The 21,136-nt window shown below is 38.9% G+C and overlaps 1 protein-coding gene across 1 annotated transcript in view; it reads right to left on the bottom strand.

The window, feature by feature from the left end:
* COL19A1 (collagen type XIX alpha 1 chain) overlaps window positions 1-21,136 on the bottom strand; it is a 182,554-nt gene that overhangs the window by 23,042 nt on the left and 138,376 nt on the right. The window contains exons 20-34 of the mRNA XM_081335931.1: window positions 20,114-20,167; window positions 19,151-19,240; window positions 17,075-17,119; window positions 16,899-16,976; window positions 15,565-15,600; window positions 15,415-15,468; window positions 15,258-15,311; window positions 12,807-12,848; window positions 11,796-11,849; window positions 10,077-10,130; window positions 7,561-7,614; window positions 3,153-3,206; window positions 1,708-1,743; window positions 939-989; window positions 616-651 (exon numbers count right to left, since the gene is read on the bottom strand). Of these exons, the coding sequence (XP_081192057.1) occupies window positions 616-651; window positions 939-989; window positions 1,708-1,743; window positions 3,153-3,206; window positions 7,561-7,614; window positions 10,077-10,130; window positions 11,796-11,849; window positions 12,807-12,848; window positions 15,258-15,311; window positions 15,415-15,468; window positions 15,565-15,600; window positions 16,899-16,976; window positions 17,075-17,119; window positions 19,151-19,240; window positions 20,114-20,167 (792 nt within the window). The remainder of the gene's footprint in view (window positions 1-615; window positions 652-938; window positions 990-1,707; window positions 1,744-3,152; window positions 3,207-7,560; window positions 7,615-10,076; window positions 10,131-11,795; window positions 11,850-12,806; window positions 12,849-15,257; window positions 15,312-15,414; window positions 15,469-15,564; window positions 15,601-16,898; window positions 16,977-17,074; window positions 17,120-19,150; window positions 19,241-20,113; window positions 20,168-21,136) is intronic.

Raw genomic sequence — 21,136 nt, 5'->3', positions numbered from 1 at the left:
AACCCCAAATTTTAAACCCATTTTTAAACGGAAAGAATGATGTTAATTGGTTTAGTATAAGTCTTGAAATTTGGTTTTTATTTTTGAGAGAACCACTCTTAATTCTCATTTCATTTTGGACCAATATTTGTTTTTTTTTAGCAGCAACTGTAGCAATTTGGACAAACAGGTTCTTAAAACTATATCAATCTTCTGATATAATTCTCTGTAATCATTTTGCATATTGATCTAAAATTCAGAGAAAGAATCTGACAGGAATCTTATTTTCAAAGAAATGCCAGAAAAGATACCTATGAATTACCCCTTCCAATGAGCATGTTTAGCAATGAATAGGCTCCATCTCCAGGTACAATTTTATATGTTGTAGCTACATATGAGAAATCATTCTTAAAATATAATTTTAGAGAAAGCTTAAAATACAATTCTTTACATGTTATTGTGCTCAATAAATTATTTTAAAATACGTAGAAACAAGTTTACATGTGCATCTTTCATTTAAAGCTTCTACAATTCAACTTTTGTAATTCATGATTTTAATGTATTGAAGAATATTATGCAAAATTGGATATATATTCATATATAATAAATATCAAACTATAATAATACCATACTTACAGGGGGCCCTGGGGGACCAGCATAAGTAGAACTTCCCTGAAAAAGGGAAAAAATCCTTTAAATTATAGTTAGCTTAGTGCCATTGGTCTTACTTTTTTAAACTGATCTTTTGCGGATTAAGAGACTTCTGTATCATGCTATAGAAAAAGTATGTTTCTGATGTAAAAGATGTGGATAGTTATTAAAAGATTTGCACTGAGTTTTTTTAAAAAATGTAAATTTTTAAAACTGATTGTGTACCCAAGTTGCCATTTTTAAATCAATAAAAACAAGGCATACATTCAACAAAGAAAAAAACACGCATTTTTCATGCTATGTAATACCTGTAGTTTATATAAGCTGCTCATGCCATTACTTTCACTATATGACATACCCTGAAGAAAAAAAATAAATAAAAAGAATATAGTAATGAGAAACCTTAAAACTCAGAATAAGTCCTGATGTCTTCTAAGACTTCAGCACTACATATCCTTTACCCGAGGCAACAATATGAAAACAGAAATTCTTCTAAACCAAAGAGCAGGCTTGGGGAAGTTCTGGATCTATAGGATCAACCTGTAAGGTCCCTCCGTTTTCTCCAGGGCAGGATAAACTATGATAGGAGGCAGAATGACTCTGGCTTGCACTTAGATGATCTTCTACTTGAAGATCTTGCAGCATCTCCCCCACCCCACCCCAAAGCCCTTTTTGTCTGCAATAGCAGATTGGAAAATATAATCCATATATTTTCAAGGACTGTCACTGAATAATATTTCTCCCTTTGCTGCTGCATAGAAAAACAGTCGCCATGTAGAATGAGGTGGGAGATCTTCCCTGCTTTGACTCCATGGACCATCTTTCTCCAGGAGGATATTGTTTTTTCAGCTTACAGAAAGGGATCAGGCACTTCTCTAGGAACAAAGGGACTGACAGCATTTGACCTATTGAAGCTGTTAGGAAACTAATTCTAGCCCTGGATTAGATCCAGTTCTTCCCTGATACAGATCTTTCCTGCTGATATACTGCCCTAACTTTGGCAATCTATTCCACCAACATCATACTATGAAATATTTTAGAACCTCAGGCGCTTGTAAGAGAATCTGAATTACTTACAGGTGGTCCAGGTTTCCCAGGAGCACCTTCATTTCCCTAAACCAAAAGAAAAAAAGAAAAAAAAAGAAAAAAATTCTTAAAAGAACTGTTTCACAGAGAACAGTAAGATTTTACAGAATATATACAGATAATACTTGCATTTAAAATGTGTACTACAAAGTAAATAATACTTGGAACTGTTAGAGCTCTTTCCCATAAAAATGTTTTCAAATGCTACCTCTTTATCTCAGTGGTAATTCCCAAAGCTCTCTGCACTTCAACTTAATGACTAAGAAATATTCTAATCTAACCATGGGGACAATTACCATGCAATTTAAAAAATGTAATTCTATTCTTTTACTTGCAGTTTTTTTTAATCTGTTCAGAAGACCAAATCAACATTCTTGATGTGTGTGCTGTAAAATACTATCAGCAACTACTTCACAGTGGGACACAGAATTTGGCAGATAGACTATTAAAGTTAATAAAATTGGGGAAAATGGATATTTTTTTTTGGAAAATAAAAATATTTTTTTAAATAACTGCCACCAGTTCACTGTGACAAATTGTCTCTACAATGTAAAAACCTTATGACAAATTGTCTCTGCCATAGATACATTCAGAATATAAAAATGAAAAGAAAGTGCTTTGCTCTATCTTAAAAAATGGCATTTGATGGTAATTAATCTGTACTATCAAGCAAATTGTTGTGGCAGAAGGCACTCTTTCTCAAATGAAGAACATTAAACCACAGGTGGCTTATGAGAGTCATAAGAAGATCGTTAATGTTGAAGCTTTCAGAACACTTCAAAGCCAAGTTTTTTTATGAACTCATCTACTTTTAGTACACTTCAAAGAAATTATTTAAACATCTTTAAGAAGTCAGTTTTGGGGTTTACATGTTGATAAATGACCACATTTAGTCATAAACTTTCAGCAAAAAGGTGAGATCAGAAGTATTACAATTTGTGCTATCAGGAGCAATCAATGTTTGGGCTCATATTTATTGAGGGTCAAGTACAAAGAACTTTTGAAATTACCACTGAAATAAGAGATAGCATTTTAAAATATTTCTATGTGAAAGAGCGCTAACAAATCTAGCTATTACTTTCTTTATATTGCTATACAAACTATGTAAACCACAAATCAATAAAATAAAAGATTCAATCTTAATAATGTTAAAGAGTGCACCTTACTCTTATTTAACTAAGAAGAAATTTAAAAAACTGGAAGTTTTTAAGAAGAGACTGCACAGCCATTTGTCTGAAATGCGATAGTGTTTCTTGCCTGAGCATGAACTTCTATTATTATTATTATTATTATTATTATTATTATTATTATTATTATTATTATTATTATTATTATTATTATTATTATTATTATTATTATTAATTATTATTATTATTATTTAGAAACAATAAAAATGCTGTTAGAGGGGTATGTGTGTAGTGTGAAGAATAGCAGACCTTCTCGCCTTTTGTTCCTGGTGAACCAGGATGTCCAGGTCTTCCTATTGCGCCCTGTAAAACAAAGAAATAACACAAAACAAAAGAGTTTTCTGTCTTAACATTAAGAGTTTGAAAGCTGTGCTTTTGGAAAGAAAGAAATTATTTTTCTGCAATTATTTATTTAAACATGTATTTCATTTCATCTGACCTATCAGATATAAACCAAAACAAACATCGTAGAGGAAACTCATTTTTCAGGTAAACCTTTCACCCGAAGGAAAGCAAATCGTATCTTTACATCAGGGCAACCTGTCGCTCAGTATTGGTGTAATTCCTGAGAAGTTCCTATCATAGTCTACACTGCATTGCCTACTACATCATAGGTAGAACTCAGAAAAAAAAAACCTCTCCACTTGATCTGAGGATATTATTATTATTATTTTATTATTATTATTATTTATTTGATTTTTATACCGCCCTTCTCCCGAAGGACTCAGGGCGGTGAACAGGGCATATAAATAGAGATACAAAAGTTAAAAAAAAGATTAAATAAATTGCCCAATTAAAACAGTCAAATATAAAAACCCATAAAAACCCAGACATTCCCCCATCAGGCCAGGCCAGCTTGTTCGAATAAATGGGTCTTTAACCCGCGCCGGAAGGAGCGGAGATCCGGTGCCATCCGGAGCTCCACCGGCAGTTGGTTCCATAAAGCCGGGGTGCCCACAGAGAAGGCCCTCCCCCTGGGGGCCGCCAACCGACATTCTCTGACCGGAGGCACCCTGAGGAGGCCCTCTCTGTGGGAACGCACAGGGCGGAGGGGAGTCGATGCCGGCAGCAGGTGGTCCCCGAGGTATTCCGGACCCATGCCATGTAAGGACTTAAAAACCATCACCAAAACCTTGAACCTCACCCGTAAGACAACTGGTAGCCAATGCAGCTCGCGGAGCAAAGGTGTAACATGGGAGTACTGGGAAACTCCCAAGACAACTCTCGCGGCCGCATTCTGTACCAGTGGGAGCCTCCGAGTGGTATTCAAGGGAAGCCCCATGTAGAGAGCATTGCAGTAGTCCAGACGAGAGGTCACGAGCGCATGAGTGACCGTGCACAGGGCATCCCGGTCCAGATAGGGCCGCAACTGACGCACCAGGCGAACCTGGGCGAAAGCCCCCCTAGTCACGGCTACTATATGATCTTCTAGATTAAGCCGTGAGTTTAGGAGGACTCCCAAGTTGCGAGCCCTATCCACGGGGGGTAAGAACTCACCCCCCATAGAAAGAGATGGAACATTTTGAATGTCCCGGGATGCCGGAATGCACAGCCACTCAGTCTTGTCGGGATTGAGCTGAAGTCTGTTCCTCCCCATCCAGACCCGAACCGCCTCCAGGCAACGGGACATCACAGCGAAGGCATCACTGGGGTGGTTTGGGGTAGAAATGAAAAGTTGGGTATCATCAGCATATTGATGATACCCAACTCCAAAACCACGAATGATCTCACCCAGCGGTTTCATGTAGATGTTAAACAGGAGGGGCGAGAGGACCGATCCCTGAGGAACTCCACAAGCGAGAGCCCTTGGGGTCGACCTCTGCCCCCCTGCCAACACTGACTGCGAGCGTCCCAGGAGATAGGAGAACCACTGAAAAACTGTGCCTCCCACTCCCAATCCCCTGAGACACCGCAGCAGGATACCATGGTCGATGGTATCGAAAGCCGCCGAGAGGTCTAATAGGACTAGGACAGAGGAATGTCCTCTGTCCCGGGCCCTCCAGAGATCATTCACCAGCACGACCAATGCCGTCTCCGTGCTGTACCCGGGCCTGAAGCCCGATTGGGACGGGTCGAGATAATCCGCTTCATCCAGAACCAGAGGAAGTTGATGCGCCACCACACTCTCAACAACCTTCGCAAGAAAGCGAAGGTTGGAGACTGGATGAAAGTTGTTTAACACAGCTGGGTCCAAGGCAGGCTTCTTGAGGAGAGGTCTCACCACCGCCTCCTTCAAGACGGCGGGGAAATTACCCTCACTCAAAGAAGCAGATATAACTGCCTGGAACCAGCCTCGTGTCCTCTCCCTAGCTGCATAAGCCAGCCAGGAAGGGCACGGGTCCAATAAACATGTGGAGGAGCTCAACCTCCCCATAATCCTATCCACTTCCTCAGGGGTCACAGAATCAAACTCCTCCCAGATAACATTGACAAGACCGCCCGTGTCCTGATCGGATATGTCTGATGCAGCAGAAAGCAGCCCTTCAGGTAATTTTTCCTAAACAAATGTGCAAATAAGTGCAAGTGCTACAGGATAAATGAAACAAAATTCAAGAATCAGCATGTGCAAACATCCTTGCTACTACTCAGGACTTCCTGAAGTTTCCAAAGTTTCTTCAAAGATGGCCCCTGCTTCACTCCTTCATATAACCAAAGCACACATTACCCTTATATCCGAGGCAAAGTACTGCATCTTATTGATACTGTATGTCTTTGACATAATTTTTAAAACAGAATGGCCGAAAGTTGTTTTTCTGATGCCATTCCCTTTCTTTCCCCCAGCTTTGACAAATTATTTGCAATGATTCTATTTATAAAATAATACAACTGTTTTTTTTAATATAACAGTGCCTAGATGGTATTTATCACCAGAGAGATTGTCAACAATGTGTAGTGGGACTTCTAACCACTTTTGGAAATGTAAAAACCAAGAAGGGTGTTTTCTATTTTACCATCTTTGGGGCGGGCTTGTCAAAAAGCCAAGCGATAGATTAATTTTAAAAATATGAAGTTCAATATATAAGTCAGAGGAGAGACATTTTTGGCAGGGCTGATGGGCAAATTGGAAAATTGCATGTATTTTGTTCTTCTATATGACAACAGCAGCAAGACTTCTATATGGCCAACCTTGGATGGATTTGATGATACCTACAATGGATGAATGGTTGGTGATGGAGCTGACTGGGATGGTGAAACTGATGGCTCTGATTAGAAAAAAGACATTGGCTAAATTTAATACCAACCGGAAGTCCATTTTGTATTTTTGGTACACAACAGAAAAAAAAATGAAGTTGGATCTGAGAATCAGTAATATTTGTAGTTTATAAAGAAATGGAGGGTACAATGTAATTGTAGAGCAATAGTTGAACTCAAATTTTATTTACATCTGCTGTAAAACAAGTCAGAAGTCATTCTATTGGGTTTTTTGTTTTTTTTAATCCCATTTATATCCCGCCCTTCTCCGAAGACTCAGGGCAGCTTACAATTTAAGCACAAACCAATGTGCTTAGCAATTTGTTTATTTCTATATATTTTTTGTACTTCTATCTGCTACTTCTCTCTGCATTCTTTTATATTCTCTTTTCTTGACTATTAGCTTTTTGTTAGTTTTTTATTTTTTACTTAACTTTCAAAAAACTTAATGAAGTTATATTAAAAAAAGAAACAATGTAACTGTATTCAGTCATAACTAAGGGATATGTCACCACTGTATACACTACTGATGCAACTGCTGTATTTAACTGAAATGATTTTGCCATATAGAACTTATTTTAAAAATTCGCTGGATGAAAGTTAGGTTTACAATTGCATTCTTTACCTAGAAAGTTTCTGTTACTACAGTGACTAAATGATATTCATCCCACTCTGTTAAATTAAGACAGGTATCTAACATAACTTGAGGCTTCATAAGTAGACTTTTATACTCCTTCCTTAACCAATTAACTCTTCTCAGATTAAATACCCCTAAGTGAACAGGGGTACTCAACTAGTTTTATGTGTACAACCAGCTGTAGTGGGTAGAGAATAATATGGAGTCTGTGGAGATTTGCAGTCATCCAGGTCATGGTTGTCCTCAAAGTGCTTTTTCAAAAGGCAATTGGACTTTGTTTTTCCCTTGAAGATGTTTTGCTTCTCGCTGAAGCTTCTTCAGTTCTGAATATGGAGTGTACCTTTTGCAGATAATGCACTGCATGCAAGTCATCGCAGCATAAGAATGACAATTCTACTAAAAGAGAATTAAGGATACGACCACCATTTTATTGCAGGTACTGCAAAGCCTTCAAACATTATTTTCTTCCAAGGTATTGTATTATTTCTCTAAATTCCAATACTGTAAACATGTTTAGACATTATTAGATGGAAATCTAATGGAAATCCTTTGCCCTTACCTTCTTTTCGGACGTTATTAAAACTTCTACAGTCACTCTACATTCCTAGGACTTCCTACTGATCTCCAGTGGAGTACAAACCAGATCTGACCCTGCTTAGCAGGGAATCAACTAAGATATTTCTTTTTGCTGTAACCTATCAAGTACCATTATTTGCACTCAATTGAGAAAATCATGTTTTCAAATCATATTAACAAGAACATTGAGTTGAAGCTGTCAAGTAATTAGGCTGCAACATTTCAAAGGCAAATATAAACTCAAATACTTACAGGAGGTCCTAGTGGTCCTGCCACACCAGGCAGGCCTGGAATTCCTTGAAGGCCCTGAAACAAATCAAAATATGAGAATGGGAATATGTGAACTATGCTTGTGTGTATGTGATATTTGTTTAAATCATTGCCAACAATCTTTACCTAAATTTATAGAAAATGCACACTTGTATAGTAGTAAATATTTTCTATACAATTAGTTTGGATAAGTCAAACATTATGATAAGTGGTAAGAAGGTTCCTAAACACATAGGAAAAAAGCAGGTGCTAATTCAAGTTTACAATAAAACTGAATATAAAATAAAAGTTAGAGAATATTGAAGAAACATAAAAAAAATCTGGAGTTAGAACATGTTTCTCGATACCATACTTTAATTCTCCCTTTCTGCTTGGGAAAAGAACCCATTTCTAGTACATGTATATTCTCTCAAAAATTCTTCTGTGAGGTTTATTCAAAGATCAGTGAAACCAGAAACATTTTCAGATTGACTTAAAGTACAACGCTGCTCTGCTGGTCTTGAAACTCTATTTCGTTCAGGTATAATCCGCTGTCCTGGAAAAAGGATTAATTTAGCCACTTGCAGGGCGATAGAATGTGAGAACCACTCAAGAGTGCTAGATTGCCTGAGAAGCTTATCAGCTGCACAGCAGTGTGACTCTTGCTTAGTAACCACATGAGTTCGTGTGGCACCCTACCGATCTAATGAAAAGATTTGCACTCACTCTGGAGCCTCTTAAAAATCTAATTGCCAATTATAAACCAGCCCTTTTATTTGGATTTGCCTCTTGCTCCTGGGTTCTTAAGAGTATTGTTCAGGATTGCTTGATGTCAGGTGTCTGGATTTTTTTTTTTTTTGCTATCGCTGCTTCTTTTACTGCATTGCGAAGGAACCTGTAAGGATATTGTGAACCACCCAAACAAATAAACATTATTGTTTGCCTGTGATAAATTTATTTTACTGCACAGGCTCCCAATTCAGGCTTCTGCTAGGTTGGCCGAGTGGTTAAAACACTGAGTCTTAGATCTTTAAAGGTCTATATCTTGGCAGTTCGAGACCCAAGTGCTGCAAGACAGAGTGAGCTTCCATCACTTGTCCCAATTCCTGCCAAGCTAGCAGTTCAAAAGCTTGTAAGTGCAAGTAGATGAATAGATACCACATATAACATGCAGGAAGATCATAGCGTGCTGTATTTTGTCGTACCCTCTGTGCTGTGGCACGATGTCATGCTGGCCACATAACTACGAAAATATTTCCAGACAATGCTGCTCCGTAAAGTTGGTCACAACCTGTAGGGTGGGTGCTATATTAAGCAATGCTATATTGTTTTTTGTTTTTGTTTTTAGTCTTTGCTAATGGACATGGGACCATAAAGTATATATTGTTGTATACAGATGAAGTAGTATTTAAATCTCTGTCCATTTTTTAAAAAGTCAATACATATAGTGTCTTCTCAAAGCACATTATTCCGATAAGCTGTTTGTCAAGGAATACATGACAGTATGATACTAGTTTGCATTATTCCTTATTACCAATGTTTACTTCTTTACAAAAAGAATCAACTTAGATAGCTCTTAATAAAATTCAGAAAACCACATGATTCCAACCAAATTAAACCAAATCTTAATTTAAAACAAAACTAAGGGGGGGGGCGCCATCTTTTTTACCTCTCCCACATAAATTATATGCTATTTAATATTGTTTCATGCATTATATTAAATCACCTGATTTCATTTCAACAAATTGAAATTTTGGGGGGATTGAATTTATTTTACTCTGATATTCTAACAAAAGATTGCCGATGAAATCTGTTTTCTTATTTTGACAATACTGTAAATGCTAGATAAGATTTCCCTTTTTTGGCCTGTGGGGTATTTTTAACTTTAAAAATTAAACCTTGTATTCAGCTACTAAGTGGAGACATGGCCAGTTACACAATGTTGCGGCATCTACTATCTATGGTATGTTTTCCCTCTTATAGAGAGAAGAGAGGTAGCCAACAGAGAGAAGTAAGAAAAAAAAGAAGGAGAAAAAGAAAGAAAGGGAGAGAATGAAATGCAGAGAAAAACAATCTAATGCAGGGGTGTCAAACTCGCAACATCATGTGATCTGTCGCAACATAACGCCCTCCCATTAAAAATCCCTTTATCCCAAAGTTCCTTGGTCATGTGGAAGTCCATGAAACTGCAGTCATGTTTTTTTAGGCAAAGGAGACTTTTTGCCTTCTGTAATGTGGATAAGGAAAATTATTTTTTTGCGGAGGCCGGCGGGTGGGTGGGAGTGGAAGCATGAAGTAAATTTCACTTTGTGAGGAGTGGATGGTGGAGAAATGCTTTCTCTCTGTCAAAAATGTCTTGCTTTCCAGGGCTATAGTGAGAGGGCTAATAGATGTGGCAGTGACAGTGGCAAGGCTTGTTAAATCAAATGCCTGAATGCCTAGAATGAAAACTAGGAGGATGACAAGGGTAACACTAATAAGAAAACTATTCTTGTTACAGCAGGAGTAGATCTTCATACCTCGTCACCTTTCTCTCCCAGAAGACCAGGAAATCCACGTTCCCCTTTGCTCCCCTTGGGACGAAGAAAATAGACATTGTCTGGTTTATAAAACACGTTACTCAAAGGAAACAGTTTCAAATAATGGATGCCAAAATAGCACAGCAGAGATTGTAACATACTTTTTGTTCCTTAGCTCTAACAACTGCAGCATCAATGTTGGCTTAAATGCACATAAACATTTACATGGTTAACTTTGTAATCCAATATACACTTGAAGTTGAGTCCTGCTAAATTCAGAAAAACTGTTTAATTTTCACTGAATTTCAGTATTGATGCTGAATGACAGAGTAAGAGAGATCACTCTGTATATATGAATCAGCTCGTGAAAAATGTTCAAGATAATTTTGTACAGGAATTCTCCTTGGTACTTCACTGTTCCTGCATCTGTAAAGTGCAACATTAAGTAGGAAGTAAATTTTTAAAAAAAGAATAGGAAAGGCTTAACCATGCCATTTGTCCATGATAAATCAAGGGACCAGTCTGAGGGGTCTAATTGTATGAAATTGAATCCAACAGTAAGCTAGTAGGACTACCACTATTGCAACTCAGAGGGCTCTTGTGCAGCTCAGATATTGTTATTTTGAATTCAGATCGAAGTGTAAAATCTGTGTTGTAGCAAAGTCCATTGCCTTGCCCAGATTCCTTCTTTTATAATGTTTCCTTCATAAATTCTGCTCAGTAAGTCTCCCATGCAAACACCTCCTTAATTATGAGGGCAATTCTGAAATAAATCTCCTTTTGGTTACAATGACAGACACTCGCAGATACAGAACTTTTATTATACACAGTAGAAAAATACAACATTACATTACTTTTTGACATAATCGCCATTCAAACTGAAGCACTTATCATAACGTCTTACATGGTTTGAAATTCCTTAGTGGTAGTTGCTCGGCGCCAAATCTGGGCTATGGGGTGGTGGTGATCAAAAGCATCCCAACGGAGCTGCTTCAAAAGTTCTTGGGTGTGTCTAGCGGTGTGCAGGCAAGCATTATCGTGAACCAACACCACACTGGAAGTGGTGCCATAGAAAATCCCGCCAAATGTGAGGATGCCAAAGGATTACTGCTAGTGAAGTTCATGGAGTGTGGTTTGACCATCAATTCAGACATCTACTTGGAAATGTTATGAAAACACAGATGAGCCATCCATAACAAGCATCGGGCAATGCTGCCTTTTGGTGTGGTGTTGGTTCACGATAATGCTGGCTTGGACACCGCTAGATGCAGCCAAGGACTTTTGAAGCTTTGATCACCCCGCACCCAGCAACTACTACTAAGGAATTTCAAACCTTGTAAGACGTTATGACAAGTGCCTCAATTTGAATGGTGATTATGTTGAAAAGTAATATAATGTTGTAGTTTTCTCATGTGTATAGTAAAAGTTCTGTGTCTGCTAGTGTCTGTCATTGATAACCAAACAGAGTTTTATTTCCGAATTGCCCTCATAAAAGCTTCTGTGCCATTTCCAGAAGAGCTGACCAACTAGGGCTGGTCATTTATTCTGGGAAGGACTGTTCAGGAATGTGGGATGCATATGGTCTTTTAATCTGCCAAAATGTTGATTATGTCTGGTAGTGATAACAATGTATTTATAACTTTAAAAAGCAACAGCCGTGCATGTAAAATCTACAAATGAGCAAATTTCATTTTAAAAAAGCTCACATGAGGAACTCACCTTTGACCCTTCTCTTCCTGGGATCCCTGGGGGACCTCTTGGACCAGGATCTCCCTAATGGCACAAAGATAACGGTAGAGGGATTTTTTTTTTAAAAAAAGTAGCGTTGGATAATGTATTCACAAAGGACATCAAACTAGATATACCTTCCTGACTTCAAGGTCTTGCCTATGATAAGTCTGCAATGTTTCATTTTCTCCTCTGAAAAACATTCTGACCAAAAGCCATGGTGATTGTGAAGCAGAGCTTAAGGCAGCATTGCCTTATGTTGGATTTTTGTTTATGAAGTGATAAATAGAAAAATAGCATTAGACCTTAAATTTAAGAACTATTTATAAACAGGCCTTCATTACTCAGGGGGCTTCTGTAAAAAGTTGCTAAAACAAAACTTTAGATAACAAGACTGTGAAAAAGCATGGAGGTTACGCATGCAAAAAAAAATAGTCATTTTACATTCGTGTAAAAGAAATAAAATGTTTCAGTTTGGTGTAGTGGTTAAGTCCTCAGGCTAGAAACTGAGAGAATGTGAGGCACAAAGGCAGCTGGGGGGGACATTGGACCAGTCACTTTCTCTTAGCCCCAGGAAGGAGGCAATTCCAAAACACTTCTGGAAAACCTTGCCAAGAAAACTGCAAAGTCTCGTCCAGATGGTCACTGAGAATTGGCCATGACTGAATAGAAGGGGGGGGGAAGGAAACAAAATCATCCTCCAGACAGAAAGGGCACTAAAAACCACAGGCGCACAAAACTCTTTACCCTAAATAATAAACTCTGGGTTGACTTACCATTTATGGTTAACAAACATTGTTAAATTGGTGAATTATAAATAATGAAGGCCATTGGTGTAGATCTTCCATTGCCTCTAACCATAGTGTCATCTATGGGGATAAGGCTAGGAGACTGGTACATGCCAAAGACTGATAAGACTAAAAGGATCCAAGCCCCCAAGCCTATGAAAATGTGTTTTTTTTTAAAAAAAAAGGGATAGAGAGGCTACAAAAAGGCAATTACCTTTAATAAAGTACTTATATCACCAAGGAGAGGAAGAGCAACCTGTAATTAAAGACACTTTTAGACTGGTGCTTACATGATCCCTAAACACATTATTATTTTTTCTTTGCTGCATTTGTTTGTTCAGATAAGCAGGGAACGATACTTCCAAGGGCGGTTTACTTGGTATTAAAATGTAGCACTGTTTTTTGAAGTTAATAACGTACGCAGTTTGTCCCTACTTTTGACAATGGGAGAGATGATCAATAACTGCAGAAAGCAATCTGAGTTTAACCTGGTATTTTACCAATTGTTGTGAGATTTTATTATTTAAATTTATTCCTTTCTTTTAATGCTGCTTTTCAGAACGCTGTTGTTGATTTTATGGGCCAAGCTGAATAACTCAGGGGAAGTATCTAGGAAAGTAATTCATTTGCTAGCTAGTGCTCTTCATAATTAGCAAGAACTATGACATTGGAGATGGACTGGTGGAAGCCACAGTGTCCCCACGGAGGCTGACTTTCAGTCATCCGCTAAATTCTTATAAAACCAAAAAAAAAGTGCTTAGGGGAAAAAGGAAGAAAGAAAAAAGAGAAACAAAGGCTGGGTTGCCAACAGCTCTAGTCTTTGCAATTTGAATGCATGACCTGGATGACTGAAGCCTTTATGAATGATGGGATACATAATTCAGTAGGGTTGCCTATATTTACTTGCTGTGAAATTTGTTACTTATGGGCCCTCTCTGGGCTGTGTGGTTCAAAGCTCTGTGGGAGCGCCAGCCCTATGGAACCAACTCCCCCTTGAGCTTTGGATGGCCCCGGATCTCCGGTCCTTTCGCCGCGGCCTCAAAACACTTCTTTTCCATCAGGCCGGCCTAGACTGACAGGGATTTTAATTATGTTTTTAATTTTTAACTTAATTTTAATTTTAATTTATTCTACTGGGGCTATTAATCTAATTTCTTTTTAACTTTTGTATTATTGTATTTTATTGTTGTTAGCCGCCCTGAGTCCTTCGGGAGATAGGGCGGCATATAAGTCCCAATAATAAATAAATAAATAAATAAATAAATTTGTTTGAGGGATTGTTGGTCATTTTTGTTTTTCCTTATATTCTCCTTTTCAATTTTTGTATCTAAAGGTTTGCCTCTTTTACTCTAATAAGTGAACTTCTTACTAAAACTATCCCCATGGGCAGGGGTAGGCAATCTTGGCTCTTTTAGGACTCATGGACTTCAACTCCCAGAATTCCTGAGCCAACTCTGGGAGTTGAAGTGTACGAGTCCTAAAAGAGCCAAGGTTGCCTACCCCTGCCCATGGGCAACACCGCACGGTTACAATTTCCCCTTAAGCTTCCAGCTTTGTGAAGCTCAGCATTGCTACTTCTCTTCCCTTCTCGGTGGAAGGGGAGAACCCTGCAATTGGACTATCTTGGCAGGAGGTTCAGTTTAATTGTTGACAGTTTATGAGAATTGTTTTTTTTTAATAGAAGAAACCTTGGAAGAAATGCCTGCAAAGGGAGACTTCACATTACAGAACTTCCTTAAGAAAATTGGAAGAGGGTTGCAGAGGGTGAGGAAGAAATTTCGTCTGAAATTCTTCAGCTTTCCCAATTTCTCTTTCTAACCCAGACATGTCAAACTCGCGACGTCACGTGACGTCGCACGACATATCGGAACTTTTTCCCTTTGCCGGCAATGGGATGGGCGCGGTTTCTCCGTGACGCTCTGGCCTGTGGGCCGGCAGTTTGACACCCCGAAGCCTTAATTATTTAAGACCCCTCCCAGCTCTTTGGGAGCGTTTGAGGCAAGGAATTTAATATTCTGCATAGCACGAAGTCTCGAAGTTGCTCATATAATATACTCAGGAGCCCTTTAAAAGAGGAGTTATGGGGCTTACCTCAGTTTATATCTTTTCTAGCGATGTAGGAATCATTTAAGGAATTGATTGAAAGATAATTTCAATTCTTCAAATGTAAATAACTGACTTTAAGAATATATATACAGGTAGTCCTCAACTTACAACCACAACTGAGCCCAAAATTTCTGCTGCTCAGCTGGAGAGTTATTAAGTTAATTTTGCCCTGCTTTATGATCTTTTTTTTGCCACAATTGTTAAGTGAATCACTGTAGTTATTAAGTTAGTAACACAGTTATTAAGTGAATCTGGCTTCCCCATTGACTTTGCTTGTCAGAAGGTCACAAAAGGGGATCACATGACCCCGGGACATTGCAACGATCATAAAAAAGGAGGCAGTTGCCAAGTGTCTGAATTTTGATCACGTGACCATGGGGATGCTGCAATGGTTGTAAATGTGAAAAATGGTCCTAAGTCACTGTTTTTCATGCCATTGTAACTTTGAATGGTCACCAAATGAACTGTTGTACGTCGAGGACTATCTGTATGCAAATTTTAGTGATTTTAGATACATTTGCCTTCAGTGTAAGAGAGTTGAGTTAGTTAATGTACATACTGGGTCACCTGGAGGGCCTGGGATTCCTGGCTTTCCATCTCGGCCTGGAATACCCTAAATGTACATAAAAACAGGGAAGACCTTGTTGTTGTTGTTGTATTGCTTGAACCTTGTTCAAGAAGATACTACTGACATGTATTTACGTATTAGTACTTACATTAAGGCCAGGAGTTCCAGGAGGCCCAGGTAATCCAGGAGGCCCTCTTGGTCCCTGTGGAAGGAACATTTGGAGCATCAGGTATCAAGGAAAACTTACACAATAAGCACAATAAAAGTATTGACCAAGATTTCCTATGAAATATCTTACTTGGTATCCTGGTGTCCCAGGAGGCCCTTTAAGACCCTGAAAAACAGAGAAATGAGTGAATACAATACTCTTCCTCCTCCTCCTCCTCCTCCTCCTCCTCCTTCTCATCATTATAAAAAAGGGGGTTATTTGCTATTGAAAATTTGTGCAAGTAAAAAAATCCACCCAGGATTACAAAGAGATAGAGCTGGACCTCATATCTTGTTATTCATGAGCACAAAAGTATCACTTGAGGCTAAGATTCTTCTTAGCCAGATCTGTTGATTACAGCAGAACATGATATTGGAAATCAGGATAGGAAGCTTCTTTCACCGGTCTGATCATTGTTAAGTCTAAATTAGTAGCATCTGTCCAGATTGATAGTTGCCCTCGGGGATCTTAGTATGGAGTTTTTCTAGCTCTGATTAGAGATTCTGCAAATCTTCTAAAATGAGGCACTCATTTTAGACATGGCTCCTTGTACGTGGGGGAGGAGTATTTTTTTTAACATTCATCCATCCATCCATCCATCCATCCATCCATCCATCCATCCCTTTCAATTGTCATTTTACTGTTAAGTAAAGCTTCTCAAGATATTGGTCAAGGCCCTCTGTGGGGTTATTAGCAACTTAGAAGATGAATGATTCCACAGGCAAAGCAGGAGGGCTATCAAAATACCTATAGCTCCAGCCATCTGTCAAAACCCTCTGCTAGCAGTATTTTTAAATTATTATTTACTCAGCTATTACTTATTTACATTGACGAGGGAAGGTTACATAAGTTCATCTTTTCTTTTAGGGGATTCTGGAATTTAAGAACCCTGGCTGAAAAGAGATGTTTAATATCCGATTTAAGACCTAAATACAAATGTAAAATATACAAAACATGACATTCATAACTGTATAAAATAACAAAGAAGAAATTTTCCAAAACTACTCTGCTTCAAATGATATGCTTGGGAGAATAATACGACCCAAAGGCATCTTTATCCCTGAGCAGATAGACACAATGTGCAGAACTGTGCTTCTGGCTTAATTGCACTCTGGGAAGAGACAGGAACAATTGCCTTGCTAGGCAGCAATATATAATTCCTTTCCCTCCATTCCCTTGACGCTCACAAAACCCAAACAGGAACAATTTTATTTAGCCATTCTATTCAGACACGCTAGTAAATGTAGTAGTGGGATCAGCCCAGAGCCATTTTATCATTTCTTTACAGAGGAAAAGAAAATACACACATGAAATCATATATTAGAGGTAGAATTGCCATCTGTGTTGCATCAATGAAGCCATTACAGAATGACATCCATGTTAATAATGGGGTGAAAGGAGCTCAAAACAAATTTTGTACTTACAGGTAGTCCGGGGGTTCCATTCCCTGCTGGCCCCATCTCTCCTGGAGGACCCTGTACTCCAGGGAGCCCTCTTTCTCCCTGATAAAGGAACAAGTCTTTGTTTTTACAAAAAGATCTTTGCATAAAAGTATGACACCAAACAGTTGAAATACAGGATTAGAATAGGCTTTGCCTACCTTAGGCCCTCGTGGACCTATTGTTCCAGGAACGCCAGCTAATCCCTAATATGGGGGGGAGAAAGATGGAGATAAAGCTATGTATAATGAATGAACCTTTATTGTCAAAGTACAACCATGTATACATTGAGATTGATTGAGCCTCCCTTCATGCTCCCCTCACCACAACTCACAGTGACAACAAACCCTCCATCTTATTACACCATGTGAACTAATTGCATAACACACCAGCCTCGCAAGTCAATTATGCATAAAGTTTATAAAAATTATTTCCTGTTCAAAAGCCTAACAGCCCATGGATAAAAGCTGTTTTTCATCCTATTGGTGCGGCTGGCTATACTCCTATATCTCCTACCCGATCGTAGGAGAGTAAAGAGATACCGTCCAGGGTGTGAGTGCAGAATGAGGCCACACAAACAATTCTTAGTGCCCCAAGATAGGTGCATGTAAAACCTTTGCTTAATGAATTGTATTGGGTGCCAGTTTGACTTTGAGTCCAATTTAAGGTGTTGGTTGTGACCTATAAAGCCCTACATGACATAGGCTACCTACGGGAACCATCTTTTTTCCCAGTACATCAACCCATCCCCCTTGGCAGAGAAGGTATGTTGCACATGCTGTCAATTAAATAACTTCAACTGGTGGGGTCTAGGAAGAGAGGCATCTCTGCCCTTGCTCTATGGAACACCCTCCCACCAGAAGTGAGACAGGTCCCCACTCCTATGGGCTTCTGGAAAGGAGTTAAAACACGGCTCTGAGGCCTCCTTTGGGAAGCTTAGAGGACCACGAAGCTGTCGGGCTGGTTGGTGCCCCGAGATCCCTCCCATCACCTTTTTAACTAAATTGTAACAGATCTTAATCATCCTTGCTTCCTTTTAAATCCTAAAATTAAGTATTACATGCTGTTTTTATATTTTAGCATTTATTGTACACAGCTCAGAGTTCCTCCCTGAGGAAGACGGGCAATTTAAAAACGTGGAAAAAAAGATGTTTTTGTATAATTAGAAAATAATAATAATTCTTAAATTGACAGGGAAAAAAATCTAATTTAAGACACAGGTGTCTTATTGCACAAAAACAAATAAGGTATCTTGTAATGATAATTATTCACTACTGTTTTAGTTTCACAATAATTGATGAGCTAATTATTTATGAGAAGTAACAAAGGGAAGCATGGTGTGTGTGCAGGGGGAAGACTAGAAATGTGTAGAACTGAACAGCTTACAAAATGGAGTTATCTGCAGCTGTTTGCTTTAGAGACATCTTTTTCAAAAGGCTCATTACTTATAACCTGATGGCTCTGAGTTACATAAGCATTTCTTTGAAAATACTCAGGGCTAGGTAAAAGAATGTCTATGGATATTCTCCATCATCCCGGTCATGGTTGTCCCAAAGATGCTTTGGGAGAACAAAAGGCAATGTGTGGAATGTTGGGTGGACATGGTGGAAGCAAGGATGGTTTGCAAGAATAGAAAGGTAGGGAGAGATATAATAAGTAAAAAGGAAAAGGTTCCCCCGCACATGCGTGCTAGTTGTTTCCAACTCTAGGGGCTGGTGCTCATCTCTGTTTCAAAGCTGAAGAACCAGTGCTTGTCCTAGGACGTCTCTGTGGTCATGTGGCCGGCATGACTAGACACCAAAGGCACACGGAACGCTGTTACTTTCCCACCGTAGTGGTCCCTATTTTTCTACTTGCATTTTTACGTGCTTTCGAACTGCTAGGTTGGCAGAAGCTGGGATGAGTAACAGGCGCTCACTCTGTTACGTGGCACTCGGGATTCGACCTGCCAAACTGCCGACCTTCTGATCGACAAGCTCAGCGTCCTAACCCACCGAGCCACCGCATCCCTAATAAGTAGTGTTGGTGAAAACTAGTTTTCGCTAGGTTTCCTTTTCCTTATGTCATGCTTTTGAATTCTTTGACATATTATTTCTTTCTCCTTTCTGTACTCTACACAACATTGCTTGCCTTGAATGAAATAATATATGCAATGCTGGTAATTCTACTAGAGGCCGACATTTTTCTTCTGCTGACCGCCTAGGCTTTTCTGCAATAGAATACTTAATGGTACTTACTGGTTTTCCTGGAAGACTTAATCCTGGAGGCCCTGGGTCACCTTTAGAACCTGGAGGCCCAGGTGGGCCTATGATTCCACCAGAGTCTCCCTATGTAATATAAACAAAAACATTGCTAATTTGATAGGAAGTTACAAGAGCCAGATTAATGTATCATATTTAAATTAACAGCATTATCTTATCTCTACATTCTTCCTGTGTGTTGTCAAACTACTTGTCAATGTAGGTAGCCACTTTCTTAGCTACATTCCCAAGTAGCCTCAGTCAATTAATTTTTATATCATCCTTGTTGCTGGACCAAAACTAGTGGGATTGCTTGTATTTAGCAAGATTTTTTTTTAAAAAAAATCCATTCCAATGCAGAACCTCTCTGAAAACAAAACAAATCTCTGCTGGAAACTCCTAAGGTTGCAATCATTTTGCGGATGCTTTTTGGCAAAGGGGGAGGGGAGATGACCATGCTTTGCTTTGCTGGAAAGTCCACTCCCAAAATGGAGAAAGCTAAGACAAAGTGACGGTTGATGCTAGACAAGACATAGATTTAATATTTAAAAGAAAATCAACTTCCACAGGCATCCCTTCCCACGAGCAACATCGAGGTGGCCACGCCCACCCTGGCCATGCCCACCCAATCTGCTGTGACCATCGTAGCCACACCCACCCAATGGGAAATGCCCACCCAGCACCTGGTGATAAATAAGTAGGTTTTGGGTTGCAGTTTGGGCACTCGGTCTCTAAAACAGGGGTGTTAAACTGCCGGCCTGTGAGCCAGACACATCACCAGGAAACTGCACCCACCCCATTGCCAGCAATTGGGAAAAAGCTCCGATATGTTGTGAAACATCACGTGACATCATGAGTTTGACATGTCTGCTCTAAAAGGTTCACCATCACTGCTATATAGAAACTGAAGCAGAAACATTGAAAATACATGCAATTATTTGATATTGGTTTAAAAATTACCTTTTCTCCTTTAATCCCTGGTTTTCCAGGTATTCCATTTTCTCCTGGTAAACCCTAATTAAAAAGAAAAATATATTGTCTTGAACCTTATAGTTAATTATCTATTAAAAGAGTAGTAAACTTGGAAAAACTACTTCTATTATATAGTGGACTTCACTAAAATTTTCCTTTCTCGAAATTAAAGGCACAATTCAAAGAATACAAATTCTATTTAAAATATTTATGCTCTATAAGACAATGGAATAAGAAGAATTATATTTATTTGTTGCCTAGGAAAATGGATGATTAGTAAGACTGGTTTCCATACATTTATATATGATGCAGCAAGGCAAATATAATTATCTAGAGCACGGTATGTAAAAAGAAAAAGAATTGACTTAAAGATTGAAATCTGAGACAAGTAAAACATTTTAAATGTATCTGTATATTGTACATTAGTTATATGACAAAGGGGAAATTAGAATCTATATTTAAGGTTTCAGTAATTTCATCTTTTTTCTTTTTTAAACAAAAAATAGTGAAAATTTTGGCACTTAGCTCAGAGATTTAAATTCTTATATTGTTAAAATAATATAATGCATGTAAATGTAATTTAATGTTTTATATGGCTATGGTCTTCCCAGTTGCAATGTATGGCAGTGAAAGCTGGACCATAAGAAAGGCTGAGCGCCAAAGAATTGAAGCCTTTGAACTATGGTGCTGGAGAAGACTCCTGCGAGTCCCTTGGACTGCAAGGCGATCAAACCGGTCAGTCCTAGAGGAGATCAACCCTGACTGCTCTTTAGAAGGCCAGATCCTGAAGCTAAAACTCAAATACTTTGGCCATCTAATGAGAAGGAAGGACTCACTGGAGAAGAGCCTAATGCTGGGAAAGATCGAGGGCAATAGAAGAAGGGGACGACAGAGAATGAGGTGGCTGGATGGAGTCACTGAAGCAGTAGGCGTGAGCTTAAATGGACTCCAGAAGATGGTAGAGGACAGGAAGGCCTGGAGGAACATTGTCCATAGGGTCGCGATGGGTCG

This window comes from Vipera berus, assembly GCF_964194415.1.
Source record: "Vipera berus genome assembly, chromosome: 1".
NCBI classification, from domain to species: Eukaryota; Metazoa; Chordata; class Lepidosauria; order Squamata; family Viperidae; genus Vipera; species Vipera berus.
The sequence above is the reverse complement of the archived record's forward strand: the minus strand, read 5'-3'. Positions and strand labels throughout refer to the sequence as shown.